The 23,987-nt window shown below is 33.4% G+C and overlaps 2 protein-coding genes across 2 annotated transcripts; both read left to right on the top strand.

Annotated features, from left to right (window-relative positions):
* Positions 1–18,923: 18,923 nt before the first annotated feature.
* Positions 18,924–21,662, top strand: LOC130991355 (guanine nucleotide-binding protein subunit gamma 2-like). Its single transcript, XM_057915522.1, has 4 exons — positions 18,924–19,500; positions 21,096–21,148; positions 21,237–21,281; positions 21,365–21,662. The coding sequence occupies exons 1-4, from the start codon at positions 19,384–19,386 to the stop codon at positions 21,447–21,449; spliced, it is 300 nt and encodes a 99-aa protein (XP_057771505.1). The 5' UTR covers positions 18,924–19,383; the 3' UTR covers positions 21,450–21,662.
* A 926-nt stretch (positions 21,663–22,588) lies between these two features.
* On the top strand, positions 22,589–23,014 carry LOC130993012 (vegetative cell wall protein gp1-like). The gene has a single exon (XM_057917734.1). It carries the CDS (start codon positions 22,589–22,591, stop codon positions 23,012–23,014), a length of 426 nt encoding a protein of 141 aa, XP_057773717.1.
* The last annotated feature ends 973 nt before the right edge of the window (positions 23,015–23,987 follow it).

The following is a 23,987-nucleotide window of genomic DNA, read 5'->3' on the forward strand; positions in this document are numbered from 1 at the left end:
TTTAACAAATGTGTGAATTATAACTCGTATCTAATACCCAGGAGCATGAGTTGTTAGTAGACATGTTCACCTCAATGATAAACATACCAAATTTTGCTATCAAAACATCCAATGTTTTGAACATCAAACATTATTCCTTCCAGTGTCCTTTTCTTGACAAAAAGGCATTTCATCTTTGGGTAACTTCTGCTTCTTTTGGTTTCCACCTTAGGATACAAAATTTAGTTCTTTGATCATTCTTTTACCTTTTCTTTCCTTTTGGGTTAGAATTGGCAGAAGCATTAATCATAAGAACTTATTTGTCCTTAGTGGAAGACGATTCAAAATCGTTCCTTAACATGTCATGAAACTCATGGCAGTGTCACTGTCCTATTGTTCATTTTGAATTCACTATGAAGTTCACAAATGAGACAGATCATTACTGCAAGATTAAGTTGATTGAGACAAATATCGAATAGTCTCGTTCCAATCGTGGCCATCCTCTCAATTAACTCAATCTTTTTCAAGACATTCATAGAGACCTTGTCTACTCTATGTAGATTAATCCTGAAGAGATCCATGAGTATCTTATACTTTATGGTCTTAGCTTCTAAAGCATCAACACTCTTCAGGTGTATCAACATCTCAATCGAAAACATATGATCACGTTGTTTATGCAGTTCCAAACTCATAGACACAATCATGACATATTTAGCAGAAGTTACATCATCCATATGTTTCTTATAACTTTCAATGTCAAACATTTTGAAAGTTTCTAAAGTCACATTAAGGATGATGTTGATTGATTTCTCCAAGACATAATCAATCCTGTCTAGCCTTAGCACCAAACGCAAATTACGCGGTCAATCCAGAAAGTTTGACCTAGTCAATTTACCGTATCCAACAAACATAACAAAACAGTTGCAGATAAAACAGAGATAAAAGAAAGCAGTAAAAGGAATCAAATCAAAAAGTCACATTTATTTTACTAATCAAACAAGGCATTTTGTCTTGATTAGCTCCCACTATTTTTGCATATTTTATGACCCCAACATAAAATACGAATTTATCAAACATAAATTATAGTGGTCCAAGATCCAAGTCAATATTATGCAGCCTCTGCTTGGGCTGATGACTACAATAATATTACTTAGTAGGCCTCTAAGCCAATTGCAACAACCATTTTGCAACTCTTGGTTGATTAATCCAATTAATCTGCGTCCTCTAATCACTTTGGTCGAGTTTCACGCCACAAATGATCAAGCAAGTCAACCCCATCACACGGTGCCAACCTATGCATGAGCCTTGGCCTTGTAGACTAGAGCAAACACTTGGGTGTAAATACTCTTGGTCGAAAAGGATGGGTTGCTCAAACAATTATGATGGACGACGCGTTTTGTGCTTACACAAAGACTTATATTTAGTGGGGATTTAGCATGTGATACTAATTGCTTATATTTAATATCCAATATTAAATAACAAAACAATTACTGGGTGCCGCCTACCCAGGCATACAAAATGCGGACCACACGTATTGGGTGCCGCCTACCCATACATAGTAACGCGGACTACATATACAGGGCGCCGCCTACCCAAGCATTAAAGCGGTCTCTAACTACTATAGTTAAATAATAAGCATAAAATCAAATAGCATGCTTATCACAAAACAACATAGAATCTCTACGAATAAAATTCCTTAATCCAATTAAAATTTTATTCTCCAATTAAAATATGGGTTAATCAGTTTGTATTAATTCCAAATTAATACAACATTATTATTTCAAAAATAATAATTTCATATATTAATTCAAAACTAATATAAAACTCATCAAATATTATTATTTCAAAAATAATAATAATTCATGATTTATAAATCAAATTAATGAATTAGTCAATTTATATCAATTCCAAATTAATATAAATATACATTCAATATTATTATTTCAAAATAATAATACTAAATAAAATTCATTAACCTAATTAATTTATATTAATTCCAAATTAATATAAACACACAATGATTATTATTATTTCTAAAATAATAGTAATCAAGATTTATTAATCTAATTAATAAACTTAATTCTGAAATTGGGATTAATATTATTAATTCTAAATTAATAACATATATATATATATATATATATATATTTTTTTAAAATAGTTTCAGCCCACAAAGGGGCCTTTACATTAAAAAAAAAAATCATAAGCCCAGCCTCCAAGGCCCAAGGACTCGCGGCCCAGCAAGTGAACTAGGCCCAGCCGCCCAGCCCAGTGCCCATACCCGGTTCTGTAGCAAGGGTTTGAAGAAGAAGTGCAGCAGCTGCCGCCTCCCTCCAAATCCCGTCAGCCACGCCCGGAGCCCCGCTGCCGGCCTGCCGCCTTTCGCCTGTCAGCCCGCCGCCGCCGCGCGCGAAGCAACGACGCCATCAGACGTCGCGCGTCCACGCCGGTCGCGGGTCGAAGCTGCGTCGGAGAGAGGCGTCTTCAGCGGAGGAAGAAGCAGCACTCTCGACGCGAGCGCGCAGGTCCGCCGCGCGAGACCACCACCGGTGCGACGCCTCTTGCGTCCTCACCGTTTCTCGGCCATTCCGGCAGGAGCTCGAAGCTCCTCGTCGCCGTTCACAGCCCCGGATCCGCCGCCTCCAGCACGCAAGACCTCCACCATCGCCGGGCTCCAAGACCGAGTTGGCGGGTCTGTTAAAGAGTGCAGCGGACGTCGGCTCGAAGCCACGACGCACCGCGACGCAACCAGCGGCAGGTGGTCGGGCGCTGCTCACCGGCGAGCCCCCGAGCCACCGTCGCCGCCTCGTTCATCAAGGTGGTCGGCTTGGATCCGGCGAATGGCCCAGCAAAGATAGCCCAATTTCAGAAAATGGTTTCGAAATTCCTTAATCCCAAATTTCCAAAACTTGCGATTTCAATTTCCAGTTTCAGATTTCCAAAATCACATATTCTTAACCCATAAACAATTAGAACACAATCACAATTGTAAATCGAGCCCCGGGCTCTGATACCACTGTTGGTTATCCTTGACATCATCCAATGATACGCAGCGGAAATAACAGTCAAGGATTAGATCTAGATTTACAATTGATTCATGTGTAGAGATTACAAACGTACACAACAATAAAATTAACTTACTTGTTGTGTAGTAAACGTGCGTCTCGATTCCCGCGAATTGAATCCACCACTAGAGGTATCCACGTGCATGTCGATTCGATGCAGGAACAATTCCCAGTGCATGTTTCAATCTTCGACAGCTAGGAAATCTCCGATTGAAACCATAGTACTCTCTAGGTGTTTTCTCTTCTAATGTTTTCGTATATTTTCATATGTGATTCGTAAGACCAAGCTCCCTTATTTATAAGCGAAGAAGACAATTCTAAATTGTCTTGTCTTCCTTAGTCAACAATTACGACTAAGGAATTCACACTTGAGTCAACAATTACGACTAAGGAATTCACACTTGAACTGTCTTACTTAGTATTAGAATATATCAAATATATCCTAATCTAGTCCATAATATCTTTCATAATGTGGATTTAGGTCGCATCAAGGAAGATGTGATCAGCCAAATCTTGCTTGGAAGTCCTAAGTTGGAAGTGTTTGTGTTGTCTGTTATAGACGACTATTGTAGCTTTCCTCCGCATTTCTGGATCGAATCTACTAGTCTGAAGAAGCTCTCGATTGTGAAGTTGATGGGATTGGGGCCGCGGAGGAATTTTGAGGTCGCAATCCGAACTCCGAATCTCGAAACCCTAGAAATTGTAGGGTTTACATGCGACGAGTTCCCGGTGAATGCGCCGTCTTTAACTGATGTAACTCTTGGACTTCGGCCCTTATACAATGAAAAGTTTCAAAGAATGAATGAAGTGTTGGACAAAATGATTGAAGAAACATTGAAGCAAATTCTTCCGACCAATGGATATGTTGAAAGTGTCACATTATTGACGGATGATTGGACGGATGATTGGTGCGACGAGGTTAGGTTCTTTATCCACTAATTTTATTTATGATGGGATTAATTTAGATAAATGAGTAGGCATTAGTTTGAAGATATCACTATTAATTGATTCTAATTATGTAAAGTCTCAACCGGTACAGACTAAAAACTTCTAATAAAAACTTCTAATCATGTAAAAATTTGCTTTATAAAAGTCTACAATTTGTATCGAATTAAACATATTTGTTTTTAATTGGCTTCGAAACAATTAGCTTGATACACCAACATGCCTTATTTATTTTGATGAGAATGAGAATCTAACTAATTGTTGTATATATATTTCAGGAGCTAGGGTTCTTGAAAAAGATATGTTCCAAGTTCTTGGAAAAGGAAAAGGATGTGTTTGATTTAATCTGTTCCCACGTTGATGCTGATGAAAATATTGAATTTGGATATAAGTTTCTCAAAATTCGAATAAATAGCAGATCTTCTTGAGATATTTCCTAAGAGATTGAAGAAAAAGGTGATGACGATGAAGACGGAGATGATAAATTGATAATGGTCACTCAAGTTTGAAGCATTTGAAGTAAATCTGCTGCAGTTGAGAATGGTTGAGATTATATATATGGACTGAAAAGTGACAACTCCATATTTCCCCAACTTCTCTCATGATTATTTCTTAAAAGGGAAATAGAATTTTGTCCACAGCTTAATTGAGAGTCTTAAACTGATGTTCTTTTCATTTATAGCATAGCTGTTAACTTTTTTACATGGCATGAATGAAACTTAAACCTTAATTACTTGTTTCTCCATTTTCTTGCTTCACCTGCGTGCTGAACATGCATGTCACTCAAGTGTTAATTATAAATTTAAATAACTTTTAAATACAAAAATCTCGTAAAATAATTATTTTGATCATTTTAAAATCTAATTTCAAAAAGAATAAACTCTTAAATAAAATACTCAAATAAAACTTAAATTAAAGGTATCAAGCCACGACACATTTCCCCCTATTTTTTATTCCCCATATGGCCATATCACCCTAGTTAACATTTATGACTACGAGTCGAAGGATAAAATGTATGATCCCTTCATTTTCAAATAAGCATCATATGGTAGAGTTTTTTTATGCCCTTTTAAGTGTCATATTATCAAATTTTAAAATAAAATTAAGTTAAATTTTCAATTATGTCTTAATAATTAATATTAGAATTAAATGCATTCTCTTCATTTTCTTCTCCATTTAATATAGAGAGAGGAGGAGAGAGAGAGAGAGAATCAAAACTTGAAAATCTTAAAATTAAAAAATATAATTATGGATATCCGTGTAAACTTATACTCCTTCTTGATACGCATACTTTTGTGTAATTCTATTGTTCATATTTTTTATGACACTTATTTGAAAACTCAGCCCGCACACTTAAATAAATAATAGTTTATCATCCTAAAACTAGATGAATTATTTAATCACCTGCACAATCCTATCCATTTTATCAATCTTATATATCCCCTCAATCAAACCAAAGGCCTCCTTTGGTTCCATGTGATTAATTAGTGCATTAGGAGGTTATTATTAATGGGAATTGACTTGGACTTTTATTTTGGGCCAATATTTTCATAGTGCCGGCAACTTCGAAATTTTCTATTCATGTGTTTACTTTGGCCTTTACTCTTTTCCCATGTGTTTTCTTTTTTTTTTTTTGAGAGGAAACGACTAAATATCATTAAGAACAATCTGAAAAAACAATATCTCGAAGCCAACTAGGATAGTCGGCCTTCCAGATCATGACATCAGAAAAAGAAAAGGAAATTTGAGCAAGCTCATGAGCTGCTCGGTTAGCTTCACGGCGCATGTGAAGGAAATCAACCACGGCGAACTGGCGAGCATGAGCGAAGGCTTCCCAAAGATCATCACACAAAGACTCCGACCCATGGTGAGAGTCGTTGAGAACATGGATAGCAAGGAGAGAGTCCGAAAAAATAACCACCGGCCCACACTCATTCTCCAAACAGAAACCCACAGCAATCAGAATAGCGTGTAACTCACCAATCAAAACAGTAGGAGTAAAACCAATGGTTTGGCACCCAGCCGCCACCACCTGACCCTCAGAATCTCGAATAAGGAAGCCCACACCAATACGACGGCCATTATTCTGATAGGCCACATCGACGTCAACACGCAGAAAGCCATTCGGGGGAGGGTACCAGTTTTTCGAGCCTTCCTTAGGGAGAAGTTGATTCTCAATAACCACCTGGTGACGAGCTTTCTGGTAGGAAGATAACATCCGAGTCCCGCCAAGCAAATCAAGAGAATCCGCTGCCGAGCGATTACCATGTGTTTTCTTAATTAGGAACTTTTTCGTTGTTCTTACTTTTTTAGTCAATCTCAATTATTGAAATTAATTAGACTTCACAATTGAGCGATTCACGATCGATCGGTAGAAATATATATTCCGGTGACAATTTATGTTTTATTTTAAAAGTTGTAATGTTGAACTGATCATACTCCCATACTATCTGTCGAATTAAATTTTATTATTATTATTATTAAAAAAAACTATAAATACAAATGATAGAATAAAGACGCCAACTGACCATAACTCCAGGCTATAAAGACAAAGGAAATCAAGTGCATGCCATCTTTAGATTTATGTGATATGTAGTTTTTAATTTATTGTTAAATAATTAATACTATATGTTTGGCATGTTTACATTAGAGATCATGCAAAAGGACAAGCATATGATGCATGTTAATGTGTATCATATGTTAAACACTAAGATCATAAGTTCAACCCGTATCAAAACACACAAACTACTCATAACTTAGTTTTATAATTGTGACTTGATTTCTAGTAACTTAATTATAAAAAATTAGGGTGCAGTCTCACTCGTAAACATAAGACAACTTCCAATTCCAAAACATACCCTATCCTACATTCTCTATCTACTTTTCCATTTTAATTTTAATTGACCTACCCTACATCTCGATCAGGTCCTAAACATACAACAAATAGAGCTCTTAATTTTTACGAATTGATATAAAAATTAACACGTCAGTTCCTAAACATATAGGACAATAGGGGTGTGCATTCGATTATATGGTTCGGTTTTTGTTAAAATCAAATCAAATCATATTTTTTTGTTCGGTTTAAAAAAAATGAACCGAACTGAATTATCCGAAATTTTTATAATTCGAACCGAACCAAAAAACCGAATTAATCCGAAAAAAAAATGTTGGGAAAAAAAACCAAAAATTCTGAAAAAAATCGAAAAAAAAATATTAGAATTAGATATTATAAAATTATAATTAAAATATTATATATATATTATAAATATAATTCGGTTTTTTGGTTTTGTTCGGTTTTAAAAATATCTAAACCGAATCAAACCGAAAAACCAAAAAAACCAAACCATATTTTAAAATTTCGATTTGGATCGATTCGGTTATTCGATTTCGAATTTTTTTGCTCACCCTAGGACAAATGGTGCTCTTAGTTTTTGCCGATCGATTGATATAAATATTAGTTTTTGGATTAATGAATGGTAGCCTAGCTCTACTTAGATATATACTTCAGCCGTAACCTAGACCAAAAACTATAATACTCCATCTGTTATGAAAATTGTCATATAGTTTGGGGCACATATTTTAACAAATAATCGAAAGATATATATAAAATAGAGAAAGTGATCCCTTAAATTTGAGTGCAGGTAGCTAATGTGTTAAGCAGTTGAGTAGAGGTGGAGAAAATAATTTTGTTTTGATGAAAGAATGAATGCAGTTAAAAATATAAAGAGTAGTTTACAATAAAAAAAATACTACATGCAATTTTTGTAGATGAATGAAAGTAGTACTCCATCCATTCCCCGCGCGCGAAGCTTGAGCATTATTCTTTTTCGGGTTGTCCCCCGTGAAGATTGGGCACTTTTTTTATACGGCAAAAGTTCATTTATTCACATTTTCACTTTTTTACCTATCACACTTAACACACAAAATACTAATTTCTTAAAACTTGTGCCGAAAATAAATTGCTCAAACTTCACGGGACAGAGGCAGTAATAAAATTACATTTTTCGTAGGTGGGATAAGTAATGATTGTAAACCAGGTCACTTATAATTTATGGCTGGACTTTTGGGTCAAGTTGCAAAATAGCTCTTGAAATATTGTAAAAACAATGTGGCCTTTGAATGCGAGTTGCAAATATGGTCCAAGTCTATATTTTTGAACTGGAAATTCTAACATCGAAGACTTAACTACAACATTGATATTTTGATTTATTTGCAAGTTACGCTGGAAAATATATTTGTCATTTAATCGTCAAAACGACATTATTTTAATTTTTTCATTATTTTGATGTTCCAGTGAGAAAAATATATTTTGGGCACCAAAGAAATCGCCAACATTGGTCATAAGCAAAATCCCAATAGAAGTTGCAAGTCTTATTTGGTCCAATTCTTTGGAAAAAGCCCACATCCACATGGAGGCTAGGGTGGGCTGAAGCCCACTCCCAAATTAATTTTCAGTTTTTTTTTAAATCAATTTAATTATTATTTACACTAATATATATATATATATATATAATTTGTTTAAATTGTTCCTATATTTAAATCAATTAATCAACTTAATTTAGTATCAATTAATAGTTTTTCAATTTTAATTTTAATAATTTGTGTAGATAATTGCATGTTTCTTTATTTATGTAGAGGCTAAAATCTACAATTGAAGATGACATCGACACATCCAGATCGATTGGGCACTAGCAACCTATCAACACAAGAACACGTAAGAACCCTAGGTTGAGCACCGGGTGGGGGTGTCGACCATAGAGCCTCCGACGCTCAAGTCAGTAACGAAATAACAAAATAGAATGGCAAACAGAATGAAACAAGTCAGTAACGAAATAATAAAATAGAATGACAAACAGAATGAAACAAGAGAGAAAGATAGGTTGGAAGGTGTCAGCGGCGTCGGAGGGTGGAAACGATGATGACAGGTCGTGATAATGGAAGATTGGAGGCAAAGATATACCACGTTGGCTATTTCTAACTCGTAAGAGCAATTAGCACGTTGACAAAAGTAAAGAGAATTTAGGAGATAGAGAGCCAACCAGATTTTTGTGTTTCTTTTTATGACCTAGTCTGGATATTTTATATAGAAGACATCCAGCCACTAGGATTTCTACACTCTGGCCTCGTCAAAACCCTTATCTTCCAGGTTGTTGCGATTTTGACGGGATCATAAAAATGTATCCTCTGACTGCGTCAGCTTGGTAGGAGACGTGTTTTAGGGTTTAACGACTAAGATACGTGTTTTAGGGTTTGACGGTTGGGTCTTGTAACTTCGTCAATCTAGGTTGACAACAACTCTTGGGCCAGATGTGATATATTCAACTTGGTTGTCACTTCAAGCTGATCTATAGCTTTCTGGGCTGGATAGGCTAGTCTGTTCGACTATTAGGACTTTTCAGGGTCGCGCCAGATTGGCGAACTAACTTGTTGGACTAGTTTGATGGGCTCAGGCTGAATGCAAATTATTCAGCCTAACTGTTTAGACAAGTTGGACTTGAAGTGAGATAGTCAATCGGGGTCGGTCCAGGTTGATCTTGCAATAAGTATAACTTGACTTATCGGGTTGGGCGAACAAGTTTTCTTAAGTAATTGGGCCAGCCTTGTTATCGATCCAAGGTGGTTCAAAGTTTATCGGGCTGGACTGACCGAGTTGTTTGGCTCATTAGTCCAGGTTGGAATGTTAATTGGGTTTGAGCCAAGTTGGCGGATTTTGCCCACTACAATTTAAAGGTAATTAATTTAAATATAAAACTAGCACGTATCTTACAAGTATAGATATTCGCATACGTGTGGGTATATATTAAAATATGGTAGTCAAATTAGATGTATATGATTCTAATATAATTTGTGTAACTAAATTAACTTATTCTATATAGAATGCTATAATAATTATGAATTTGAAAATATTAATTTTAAATTTTCTCACCCTATTCATAGTGTTAGAATTTGAAAGTTCATTTGACCTATATAATTGCATAATGATAAAAAAATTATTTTTCCACCTAAACTACAGTTGTAAATTCTATATTTTTTTGGGGGGAGGGGCCGCAACATCATTTATTATTTTGGTTTGAAATTTTAATTGTTTGTTGGCTGAATTTGATCAAATTTATTTGTCCATTTATTAATATAATGTGTATTTATTTTATCAACTTTAAGTTTGTCATGTCATTTTTTATTTGGGTGAAATTAAAACTCATGGTAAATTCCGAATTGACTAAAAGTTTATGTATTAGCATTACAACTTTATAGAATTGGAAAAATACCAAATTTCACTAATAGTTTGTGGATTTGCAGCCAATTAATGTCTCAAAAAATATGTTGTGAAATACTGATTTATAAAAAATAATTAAAAGTTTCAAAAACTCTTTCTACAATAATAGAAAATTTGAAAGAAAAAATATCTAGGTATTTTGGTGAAAACTTTAAAGAGATAATAGTGCTCATTAGATAAAAAATATTTTGTCAAAATCTTGATCATTCATTTGATAAGGCTCCAACTATAAAATAATTTCATCTTCATTTTAATGTTACTATTTTTGTTAGAGCTATTTTATATAATAGAAAAAACTTATAAAATTTTATTTTCTAAATATAATATTCTAAAAAATATAGATTACAATAGAATTTGGCTTGGGATAGTCCCTGAACCCTCATACAAGTTTAAGGCTTACTGGCTTTGAGTTTTGTATGTAATAACCTAATGGTATCTATCTCTATGTGTGTGTATTTAGAGGAATATATTCCATTAGTTCTGCAGGAAAATGTGTGTTTGTGTTGTCTGTCATAGACAATCGTTCTAAGGCCCAAAAAAAATCAGGCCAATTTGGCCCGACCCATTCGGCCTGTTGGGCCACGTGGCCTGCAGGCCAAAATATCCGCCGGGCTTATTGAGAAGGGACATTGACCAGAGCGGAAACCAAATGGAGATTAACTAATACGAGTGATAATATTGGAACCATCAGCAACACTAGATACTAGAGATTTTTCCTTTTCAACACCAACTGCATAAATCATTGATATAATAGCGTCAAAATGGGAAATCACAATACTCGTTAATCTTTCAACAAAATTGAAACATAAAAACAAAATTCTACGTAAATAGAATCAAAATTAAAACGTCGGACATCATCAACATTAGTAATCCGAGATCAAAACATGAACATAATTAACAGTAGTAATTCAAGATCAAAATTGAAACTATGCGTCAAGGCAGCGCATGCACCATGAGTAAGTATGCATATGACTTATGAGTGAGTGAAGTACCTGGTTTTTGCTTCGTCGATTGAGTTTGATACGATTTCTTCTTGTCATCCGCCATCAAAGAACAGTTTTCAGTGTTGAGTGATTTCTGCGTGCGTGTTCTTCGCCGATTACTTCGCTTCCCGCAATAAAATGAAAATTTTAAAAAGGCTATTTGGAGGGTGTCAGAAGGTTGTTAGTTAAGGGGTGTTTGGATTAACGTTGGAAGGGAGTGCCCGCACTAAAATGAAGTGATGCCCATAGTGAGGATCACCAGCTGGGATGTATATATACACGTGGAATCTACTTTAAAATGAAGTGATGCCCATAGTGTAATACTACAATTGAACCATTTCACACAATCCGGTTCTGAACCACTTCACACAACCCTATCAGTAAATTGTGTCAAAAATATTATTTATGATTTAAAATTATTGTTTGCAATTTTGTATGTATAATCTGAAAATTGATTAAAAAAAAGTAACGATTATAAAGATTTAACTAATAGGGCAAAATTTTCTATTTACTATAAAATTGATTAGAGTTAATATGTTTTTATTCTTATGGATATTATTAATTTTTTGTTAAGCAAAGTGGTTATTTAGAGGTATTGACACTATTTTAATAGAGTAAAATTTTGAAATAGCCAAAATGAATCATAAAACACAAATTATGGCCATTCATTGAAAAAACATAAATTTTGGCCATTTTTATAGCTTTATGACGTTTTTGCCCTTAATTGGGCGGACTGGGTAGGGTCAGGAGCGCGGATCGTGTGCCGGGTAGGATCAGGCACGCGGGTCGGGTTAGGCACTTATGGCACTATTAGTGCCATAAGTGCCAACAAATTTTTTTTTTTACTCCCCCTGCCCTGTCTACCCCCCCAGACCCCCGACCCCACCCCACCCCCAAGCCAAAAAAAAAATTTAATTTACTCCTCCTGCCCTGTCTACCCCCCAGACCCCCGACCCCACCCACCCCCAAGCCAATTTTTTTTTTACTCTCCCTAGATAAAAATAAATCAAATTTTACTTTTGTTATTTTATTTTATGGCACTTATGGCACTATTAGTGCCATAAGTGCCAACGAAATTCCAAAATAAAATAAAGTAAAATGGTCTTTTTAGCACTTATGGCACTATTAGTGCCATAAGTGCCAAACATGCAGAACAAATATAGAAACAACAGCATCATCTAAACCCTAAATGGAACATTTAAACCCTAAATGGATAATCTAAACCCTAAATGGAACATCTAAACCCTAAATAGATAATCTAAACCCTAAATGGAATATCTAAACCCTAGGGGAAGTATTTAAAAAGGTCATTTTGGCACTTATGGCACTAATAGTGCCATAAGTGCCATTAAATAAAATAACAAAAGTAAAATTTGATTTATTTTTATCTAGGGGGAGTAAAAAAAAAATTGGCTTGGGGGTGGGGGGAGTGTGGTCAAGGGGTAGATAGGGCGCAGAGAATTAAAAAAATAAAAAAATATTTTTTTTTTACTTAGGGGTATATTAGGCATATTGCCTAATTAATGGCCATAATTTGTGTTTTTTCAATTAGTGGCCAAAAATTGTGTTTGCGTCTTTAATGTGGCCATTTGACACCATTGTTTCATTTTAATACTCCTTTCGTCCCGATTGAATAGGCCACAAGCATTTGATACGAATATTAAAAAACGAATAATTTATAATAAGATAGAAAAGAGAAAGTAACTTATGTGAGAAAAAATAGTAGAGAGAAAAAAAAAAAGATAATTATGTGTGAAATACAATGATATTTGCTGTAAATAATGAGTTATATGAGGATATTTGTTATGTGTTGATTTTTCATTTTTTGAAGTAACCTATTGAATTATGACGTCCGAATAAGGAAATACAGCCTAGGCCCTATATATTGAATTGGGAAGGATGGAGTATTTGACAATCACATTAAAATTAGTAAGCAATTAAAAAAGGGTTGAGTAAACAAAATATCTTTAACCACACAAATATCTTTGAGTCACTAATAATTTTTTTTTTTATTTTTTTAAGTTCATAACCCATGTGAGAAAATCACTTCTCGCAAATGCAAGTTAGATAATCTTTAAAGTTTTCATGTAATATGGCACTCGACTCTTGAAAGGGGTTCAGCGTTCAATATAATTGCTAGGATCGATGATGTTGTGTTTGTGGATGATGCCACAAAGACAAGAGTGCCAAATAATAAATTCGACAAAGTTGTGCATGCATAAGTTTTGGGCTCCACTTTTGCAATTCTTTCTTGAAAAAGTTGTGAATGAAACAAATATAAAAAATTGATATAATTAAAATTAAATTATTCATACATTATATTAATACCATGTTTGATAGAATGTATTAAAATATTTCTAAAATATAATACAATCTTTGGTATAATATAGTAAGATTACATAAAACTAATAATAATTATAATTAAAATTTGTATTACGTATATATATACCACTTTGTACGTGACGTACAGAATCACTATGATTTATGAAAAAGTACACTCTCACTACAAGTAGACAACCGTTCATAAACTTTGAATCTCTCTATTTTCCTTAAAATGGATACATTCATTTCATGTCCAAAACAATCTTTTTGAAGTTACCTTAGTTTTCTCTATTTCCATAAATTGGAAATAGTTATTTCATTTTATTTTTTTAAAAAAGGGGGTCTCTTTAAAACTAGTTTTTAATGTGATATGTAGTTTTTAATTTATTGTTAAATAATTAATACTATATGTTTAATTGGCATGTTTACATTTTGATACAGAGATCATGCAAAAGGACAAGCATATGATGCATGTTAATGTGTATCATATGTTAAACACTAAGATCATAAGTTCAACCCATATCAAAACACAAACTACTCATAACTTAGTTTTATAATTGTCACTTGATTTCTAGTAACTTAATTATAAAAAATTAATTAGGGTGCAGTCTCATTCCTAAACATAAGACAACTTCCAATTCCAAAAAATATACTATAAATAAATCATTCTCTATCTACTTTTCCATTTTAATTTTAATTGACCTACCCTACATCGCGATCAGCTCCTAAACATACAACAAATAGAGCTCTTAATTTTTACGAATTGATATAAAAATTAACACGTCAGTTCCTAAACATATAGGCCATTACAAATGGAGCTAGCTCTTAGTTTTTGCCAATTGATATAAACATTAGTTTTTGGATTAATGAATGATAGCCTCAACTTACATACTTCAGCCGTAACCTAGACCAAAATCTAATACTCCATCTGTTATAAAATTGTCATATAGTTTGGGGCACATATTTTAATAAATAATCGAAAGATATATATATAAAATAGAGAAAGTGATCCCTTAAATTTGATTACAGGCAGAGACCTATGAAAACTAATGTGTTAAATAGTTGAGTAGAGGTGGAGAAAATAATTAATTTTGTTTTGATGAAAGTATGAATGCAGTTAAAATATAAGGAGTAGTTTACAAGAAAAGAAATACTACATTTTTTGTAGATGAATGAAAGTAGTACTCCCTCCGTCCCGTGCGCGAAGCTTGAGCATTAATTATTCCTTTTCGGTTTGTCCCGAGAAAATTGAGCACTTTCTTTATACAACAAAATTTTTTTCTTTTATTCACATTTTCACATTTTCACTTTTTCACCTATCACACTTAACACACAAAATATTAATTTCTTAAAACTTGTACCGAAAATAAATTGCTCAAACTTCACGGGATAGATGCAGTAATAAAATTACATTTTTCGTAGGTGGGATAAGTAATGATTGTAAACCAGGTCACTTATAATTTATGGCTGGACTTTTGGGTCAAGTTGCAAAATAGCTCTTGAAATATTGTAAAAACAATGTGACCTTTGAATGCGAGTTGCAAATATGGTCCAAGTCTATATTTTTGAACTGGAAATTCTAACATCGATCGAAGACTTAACTACATTGATATTTTGATTTATTTGCAAGTTATGCTGGAAAATATATTTGTCATTTAAACGTCAAAACGACATTATTTTAATTTTTTTTCATTATTTTAATGTTCCAGTGAGAAAAATATATTTTGGGCACCAAAGAAAATCGCCAACATTGGTCATAAGCAAAATCCCAATAGAAGTTCCAAGTCTTATTTGGTTCAATTCTTTGGAAAAAGCCCACGCACAATGGCGGATCTACATGGAGGCTAGGGTGGGCTGAAGCCCAATCCTAAATTTTCAGTTTTTTATTAAATCAATTTAATTATTATTTATACTAATATATATGTGTGTGTAATTAATTTGTTTAAATAGTTTCTATATTTAAATCAATTAATCAACTTAATTTAGTATCAATTAATAGATTTTCAATTTTAATTTTCATAATTTGTGTAGATAATTGCTTATTTCTTTATTTAAAGGTAATTAATTTAAATATAAAACTAGCATGTATCTTACAGGTGTAGATATTCGCATACGTGTGGGTATATATTAAAATATTATAGTCAAATTAGATGTATATGATTCTAATATAATTTGTGTAATTAAATTAACTTATTCTATATAGAATGTTATAATAATTATGAATTTGAAAATATTAGTTTTAAATTTTCTCATCATATTCATAGTGTTAGAATTTGAAAGTTCATTTTACCTATATAATACAAGAATGATAAAAAAAAAATCCACCTAAACTACAGTTGTAAATTCTATATTTTTTTGGGAGGGCAACATCATTTATTATCTTAGTTTGAAATTTTAATTGTTTGTTGGCTGAATTTTATCAAATTTATTTGACCATTTATTAATATAATGTGTGCTTATTATATCAGCTTTAATTTTGTCATGTCATTTTTTATTTGGGTGAAATTAAAACTCATGACAAATTTCGGAATTGACTAAAGTTTATGTATTAGCATTACAACTTTATAGAATTGAAAAAATACCAAAATTCACTAATAGTTTTGTGGATTTACAGCCAATTAACGTCTCAAAAAATATGTTGTAAAATACTGATCTATAAAAAATAATTAAAAGTTCCAAAAACTCTTTCTACACTAATAGAAAATTTGAAAGAAAAAAATATGTAGGTATTTTGGTGAAAACTTTAAAGAGATAATAGTATTCATTAGATAAAAAATGTTTTGTCAAAATCTTGATCATTCATTTGATAAGTCTCCAACTATAAAATAATTTCATCTTTCATTTTAATGTTACTATTTTTGTTAGAGCTATTTTATATAATATAAAAGACTTATAAACTTTTATTATCTAAATATAATATTCTGAAAAACATAGATTACAATAGAGTTTGGCTTGGGGATAGTATATAATGATAAACAAATAATAGAAGATTCCCCACAAAAAAGATAAACACCATTTGGAGCATAAACAATTACTGATTATGGGAAATAGTGGATCTGTTCTTCATTTTCAGTTGCAGTTCTCGACAATCCGTCTTTGAACACAACTATTAGATTTGAAACTCAACTTCTCTGTATAGCCTGCATAATTGTCTGTCACTGAGAACACAAGCACTTCTAATTTGGGGCTACCAATCAAGATTTGGGTAATCACATTTTGATTAATCCGTGCTAAATCCCCATGAAATCAAGATTTGGGTAATCACATTTTGATTAATCCGTGCTAAATCCCCATGAAATGATAACGTCTTTAGCCTATGCAGCGGTGGAGAGAAGAGATTGATTGAGATGCACGTTATTTAGAGTCTATATATAGATAGGGTGACTTGCCTCCAACGGTCCAATCCCAAAATCTAGTTTCCTAAATTTAAAGTTACCATTGTAGAAAAGTAGATTTAGTTTCCAAAATTCTTGTTTGCTCATTTGCATCAATTTTATTGATTAATTTAGAAAATAAAATTCTATAAATTACTTATATTTTTATATAAAATAGCTCTAATAAGGATAGTAGCATTAAAATGAAGATGAAACCATCTTATAGTTTGAGGCTTATCAAATAAATGACTAAGATCTTGACAAAACCTTTTTATCTAATGATTATTATTATCTATTTAAAATTTCCACCAAAATATATAGATATTTTTCTATCAAATTTCCTATTAGTCTTGAAAGGGTTTTTGGAACTTGATGAGAACTGGAATACTCATCAGCTTTGTGCTTAGTAATTCAAGTCTATTTTACCTAATTATTATTATTATTATTATTATTATTGTTGTTGTTGTTGTTGTTGTTATTATTATTATTAAGTAAACTAACCAGCGCAGGTTTAACTTAAGACTGGGGATAATAAAAGGAATACGAAGCTCCTGCGCAGTTAAAGATACTCGAAGCTCCTGCGCAGCCTAGAGAACCTGAAGCTCTGTGCAGCCACAAGATAACGAAGCTCGCAGCGCAGAAGGCTTAAGAGTAGAAGCTATAGTTAAATGTATTAAGGCACTAAGGGGCTTTCGGCCCAGTTATCTAAGGGGTGGACTTAAGGCCTTAGGATTTATTTTACATGCCTATAAATAGAAGCTTAGGATGAATTAAGAAGGCATCTTATCTTATCTTTCATTCACCACATGTAATATGTAATTCTCAAGATAGTGAAACCAACAAAGAACCTCCCGTGGATGTAGGTCTTCATGACCGAACCACGTAAATCCGTGTGTCGTTTGTCGTTTACTGCTTTATAGTTTAGGTGTTGATATTATGCTTTATCAATAAGTTTTGGACTCCACTTTTGCAATTCTTTCTTGAAAAAGTTGTGAATGAAACAAATATAAAAAAATGATATAATTAAAATTAAATTATTCATGTTTTAATTAACAGCTAATTTATAATAATCACGCCTAAACTGTAAGGGCTCGTTTGGTATGCGGTGTGAGATAAGGTGTGATATGTTTGATTGAAATATCTTTTATTATATGTTATATTAATATCATGTTTGATATAATGCATTGAAATATTTCTAAAATACAATACATTCTTTGGTATAATATATTAAGATTATATAAAACTAATAATAATTAAAATTAAAATTTGTATTACGTATATATATATATATATATATAGGGTTAGCTTATATTGAGATTTTAAATATTTTGAGATTTTGAGATAAATGAACATATCAATAAATTTTTTGAACGTAACCAATATAATTGATGAACATATGAATCTATTTAATTTATTAAAAAAATACGCCACTTGTAGGGATTGAACCCCAGACCAACACGCGTTCATAAAAATTAATTGACAAGTTCATTAAAATGTACTTATATGTTTATTTATCTCAAAATCTCAAAATATATATAAATCTCAATTGAACCAAATCCTATATATATATATATATATATATATATATATATATATATATATATATACCACTTTGTACGTGACAAACAGAATCACTATAATTTATGAAAAAAGTATATCTTATCTAATGACACTCTCACTACAAGTAGACAACCGTTCGTAAACTTTGAATCTCTCTATTTTACTTAAAATGGATACATTCATTTCATGTCCAAAACAATCTTTTGAAGTTACCTTGGTTTTCTCTATTTCCATAAATTGGAAATAGTTATTTCACTTGGATCTCTACTAAAACACTCTAAAAGATTATTTCATTTTTTTTTAAGGGGGGGTCTCTTTAAAACTAGTTGGAGGGAAATTAAAAAGAGAAATCATCAAGAAAATAATAAAATAAGTGGGGCATGCAATAATTTCTTAACTATTTTCCTTTTACTCTTTTAGTACCAAAACAAAAAGCAGTGGGAAGAGAATGAGACAAGAAAAAGACAAATTCATTTGACCACAGCAGTAACAAAGCGCAGCTCCTTTCCCTTCAACTCTACTCATTATTTGATTCTTGACAAAATCAAAATACTAAAGCAAAGCAAAGTTTCTTTTTTTCTTTCTTGTTTCTCCTTTTTGCTCCCTTTTACTCGCGAACCTTAAACAACGCCCGCATAAATCCAAATAGTAAAACCCAACCCCCTTTTTCCCAATTTGCAATTAATCTTCCATCTCGATGAGATGCAGATAGTAGTTAACTGATCACGGAGCTGGCATTTCCCCTTTCTCAAAATGGCTGTCTAGGATAAATCTGCAACCACAATTGTGGAGGGCTCATTTCTTTCTTCCTTCCCTTTTTTTTGATTTTGGGGTTCTGTTTTTGGGGGGTTTGGGTTAAATAAGTTCAATTCAGAGACAAAATGCAAACAGGGAGTTCGGGTGAAGTGCGATCGGGTGTTGGAGTAGCAGATACTCGAGGGAAACACAGGATATCTGCTGAATTGAAGAGACTCGAGCAAGAAATTCGTTTCTTGGAGGTATCTTTCGGTTGACTTGCATCGTTTTAGCGTTTTGATTCACGGTTTTTTTGAATTTTGTTTTGTGAGTTTATGTTATCTGGGAAATGATTTCTTGGAGGCCCTGTTTGTTTAATGGTGAAAAGGTGGAATTTTTATGCTAATGGTGCCTTGAAATTGAACTTTTTCTCTTTTGGCTGGTCTTTTGCCTTTTGTAAGGTTGTAGTACAATTATTGGGGAAGGAGAAAAAAAATTGCTGCCCTAATTTGTTGGAACAGTAGACTTTGCTTTTGTGCTGTTGTCTTTTTGTTGCTGCTTATCTGCACATTTGGGGCTACCTTAGTTTGTTGAACTTGGTTAATTTAATTTCTCAGCTAAAGGAAATCTGTCTTAAGTTAAAATCTGCCTTGTAGTAATTCTTTGCAGTTCATTTAGCTTATAGAATGATAGTTTTGACCTTAAGAAGCTTATTGGCTTTGGGTTTTGTTTGTAAACACCTATTGGTATCTACTACCTCTGTGTGTGTTTGGAGGAATATATTCCAATTTCCATTAGTTCTGCAGGAAAATACGTGCTGTTAGAGATTTGCTTTACGATTTGGTGATCATAAGATGGTTGGATGTTGTCTAGAGATTTCAAAAATTTGGCTTGTGGCTGGATAGTTGATACTAGGAAAGTACTTCTTTGATCTCCTTTTAGGGAATTGGAGTGTGTTTCTTTGATTTGTTTGATAACGTGGCTTCTCTCGTTTGTTGAGATTAGGTTGCAAGTACTTGGGATGTGGAAAAAACCGTCTTGGAATTTCTCTCTTAAAGTTTCTTTACCTCTGAAATTAGAAGAAGAGTCTGATGTTGCTTTATCAATGAAACGTTGATTATTTTGTGGCTACTGCAACTGTTCAAGATTATTACGCAGGCTACTTTTAAGATCCCATACTGCAGGTTAGCCTCTACCATTATGCGATGGCTCGTATAAAATGAGAAAAAGGAAGTCAGAAATTAAGTGATTGGGCTGACAAGGTTTCGGTGTAGCAGTTTTAGAGTTCGCATGTTTGTTAGTTCTTCCCTTTCCCAAATCTAATAATTCCATGAAACACGACAAGGGTTTGGTTCTCCACTGGATAAGAAGCTGATATGATATATTTGACGCCTACCATTTAACTATGTTATGACATCAAATATGTATACAGGAACTTATCCGTGCAAATTTTATCGATTTTTGTTCTGATATGTTTTGAGTATACTAAAAACTCTCTTTTTTGGTTTAGAGGTAGGCTGTGAAATTCTCATTGCTAGATCCTATAAGTCCTAATGAATTTAGCCACTAAGACTTGTTTGGGTGCCGAATTAGTGGATGTCGCTTGCTTTTCTTCCTTGCAGCAGAAAATACCAGAAACTAGCCAGGGCTTCTTTATAAAATTAGCAGAAATGGAGGAATATGTGAAATTTTATTCATAAAATCTGTATGGAAAACTCTTAAATTAGCTTCTACAGATAATGGTAATCTGTATTTTTCAAGCACCTTTCTACATTTAAATAATCCAATAATGTTAATATTTCCTTCTTTTTATTAAGACATTTCAAAAGTAAAGTATTTCATGACTATTGCTCTACAGGAAGAGCTGGAACAACTTGAGAAAATGGAGAGCGCCTCGGCTGCTTGCAAAGAGTAAGCAAGATTATATTAGCTTACACGGTTCGTTTTTCTTATGTTATCATTGAAAAGCAACACTCTAACAAGAAATATACTTCACCAGGATGCTTATCAATATCGAAACGAGACCAGATCCTTTGCTTCCAGAGTAAGAAGCAAGCTTCGATGCTCAATATTCCCGATTAACTTCTCTTTGTTGAGCTCATTTCTTGTTCCGTGACTTCGTTTCAGGACCACCGGGCCAATAAATCCGATCTGGGACAGGTGGTTTGAAGGTCCACCGGAGTCTTCTGGCTGCAGGTGCTGGATACTGTGAAATGTTGCCACGAAATCGAGCTCCAAACGTTATAACCGCAAACGACATCAACATCAACAACAGCCCAGAAAAAAGCCCATGCCTTCCAACTGACTTCCAATGTTGGTGTGGCATTCAAGATGACATGTTTTAAAATGTATGAAACAGACAAAGATGCAATTTTTCAACCTCAATTCATTTGCCAAAGTTTTAATTGATCGAATGTTGGCCTCATTGTATTGCTTTGTTACTGTATATTTCATTCTGTGTGTTCAGCTTATCTTTGCAATCTAGCCTTCCTTGATCTACTTGTTGGATTTAATGGAAAACTTGTTTTGTGAAGCTCATCAACTAAAATGAATTGAATTTGAACTTGGCATGGCACAATATGTTAAATCTCATTTAGGTGAATCAGCTTGAAAAAATAAAATTATATACTAATTTGGTAAACTTATAATTATATAAGTTTTTAAAAAATAAACTGATTTTTAAATTGAATGTTTTCTTTATGAGAAATTATTAATATGTGTTAAAATCTAAACCTAAGTCTAGAGAGCTCAATGATTCAATCACTAAGGCATTTTCATTCTTCTAGATGGACTAAGCATGAATTGTTTGGGCCACTATTAAAATTAGGTTGAAGATAACTGTGGCCCAATTTTGAGCCCAGCCCATCATAATCATATATGGCTTCAATTCAATTCCTTAAACTTTCTCTCTTATATTGTCTAGTCATAGAGTGATAGAAATGGTATAGTATTAGAGTATATTACTCCATAATTTTAAATTTGGCTAAATATTTAAGTAATTTATAATTATTAATTCCATCACTAACTACTATCAATGATCAATTAAAATCAAACTACATGAAATTATGTAAATATATTACGAGACAATTTTTTTCTCTAAAAAAAAATCCAAAAGCCACGAATTCCCTAATTTCACACTTACCCACATGAAGACACGTGTTCCCTCATTGCCACCTTGACATGCAACGCACACTAACACACACACTATGTCTATCCATTTTCTCTCTTTGAAATAACTAATCCAAAATCCTTCACCTTTGGCTAGTGAAGAAAAAAAAAATGTCTACAATTTTGGGTTCAATCTCATTAAATTTCTTCAAGAAAAGCATCCCACTCTATGCTTCAATCTCAATGAACCCTCAACAATTCCATGCAATTCCCAAGCAAATTTGCTCTTTACCTTCTCTCCGGGTCGCCCACGACCCGACATACGCACCCGGGAGTTCACCGCCGGAGATTCCCACCGCGCCGCCGACGCACAACCCCGGCCTCCCGCCGGAGGTGCCGCGCCGGCGCATCGCTCCCGATTTTGATCCGATCCCTCCGGAGAAGCCTGCGCCGCCACCGCCAACCGGGCCCGGCCCATTATATCCGGGCCCGCCCGACCCGCTTCCCCCGAAGCCCGAAGTACCACCGCCACCCGGGGAACCCGAGGTGGTCCCCCCTCATGGGCCCGAAATTACACCTCCGAAGCCGCCGGAGCCCGGCCCGCCACACCCGACCCAGCCCGATATTCCAACTCCCATCATGGGCTCAGATGGGCTTGTGTTTTACTGACGAAATATGGTGTGTTGTAATTGATGTTTATTAGTAGTAGTTAGTTTTGATCTGTGTACAATTAAAAAGAAAAAAAATCTAATCTTTGTATAGCTAAATTACAATTCAGGATAAAAATTTCATGTTTGCGCTCGGTTTTTATGTTGTAAAAAATTAAATATTTTTGCTCGATCCAAAATTTTGATAGTCGTATCTAAAATTATTTAGTTTCATCATTATAAATCTCTAAATTATCAATTGAGTATTTTATTATTTGTGTGTTTATTAGGTAAATATATTGAATATATATTTATATTATTTAGAATATTGTTTTATACTCTCTTCTTCTCATCCCACGAATCTTGAGTCACTTCTTTTTGACACGAGAATTAAAAAAATAATATTATATTTAGTGTGGTAGGTGAAAAAGTGAAAATGTGAATAAAGAAAAAAAAATTGTCATATAAAGAAATGACTCAAGATTGTGAGACGTAAAAAAAGGCAAGTGACTCAATATTCGTGTAGGAGAGAGAGAGTATATTTTTTCTTCAAATTTTCGAATCGAGATTCAATATTTTAAATCAAATTGAATATCAAATCTAATATCATAATATTTTCATATAACTCGAATATCAGAATATTTTTTGCGAATATGATAATATTTACTTCAATTCGATTATATAATCGTATCGGTTTTGACGGGAGAATTTAGGTGAGAAAACATATCACAGTACTACGGTGGAATGTTATTAAATAAAGTATTTAATAGATTAAATTATTTTATCACTTAAATTAAATGTTTTTTTTTAAATTAACAATAATTAAGATGATAATGCAATAAGTCACTCAGCTATTTGGGTAATCAAATTCTTCGAGTTTATGTGGTTAAAGAAAATCAAATATAAGAAAATTTCGAAAAACGACGAACGACGTCGGCAGTGACATACGAAAGCTACTTGACGTGACAAATGTGGTGTCTGTTGTTTTAGCTTTT

The sequence above is a fragment of the Salvia miltiorrhiza genome, chromosome 7, assembly GCF_028751815.1.
Source record: "Salvia miltiorrhiza cultivar Shanhuang (shh) chromosome 7, IMPLAD_Smil_shh, whole genome shotgun sequence".
Lineage (NCBI taxonomy): Eukaryota > Viridiplantae > Streptophyta > Magnoliopsida > Lamiales > Lamiaceae > Salvia > Salvia miltiorrhiza.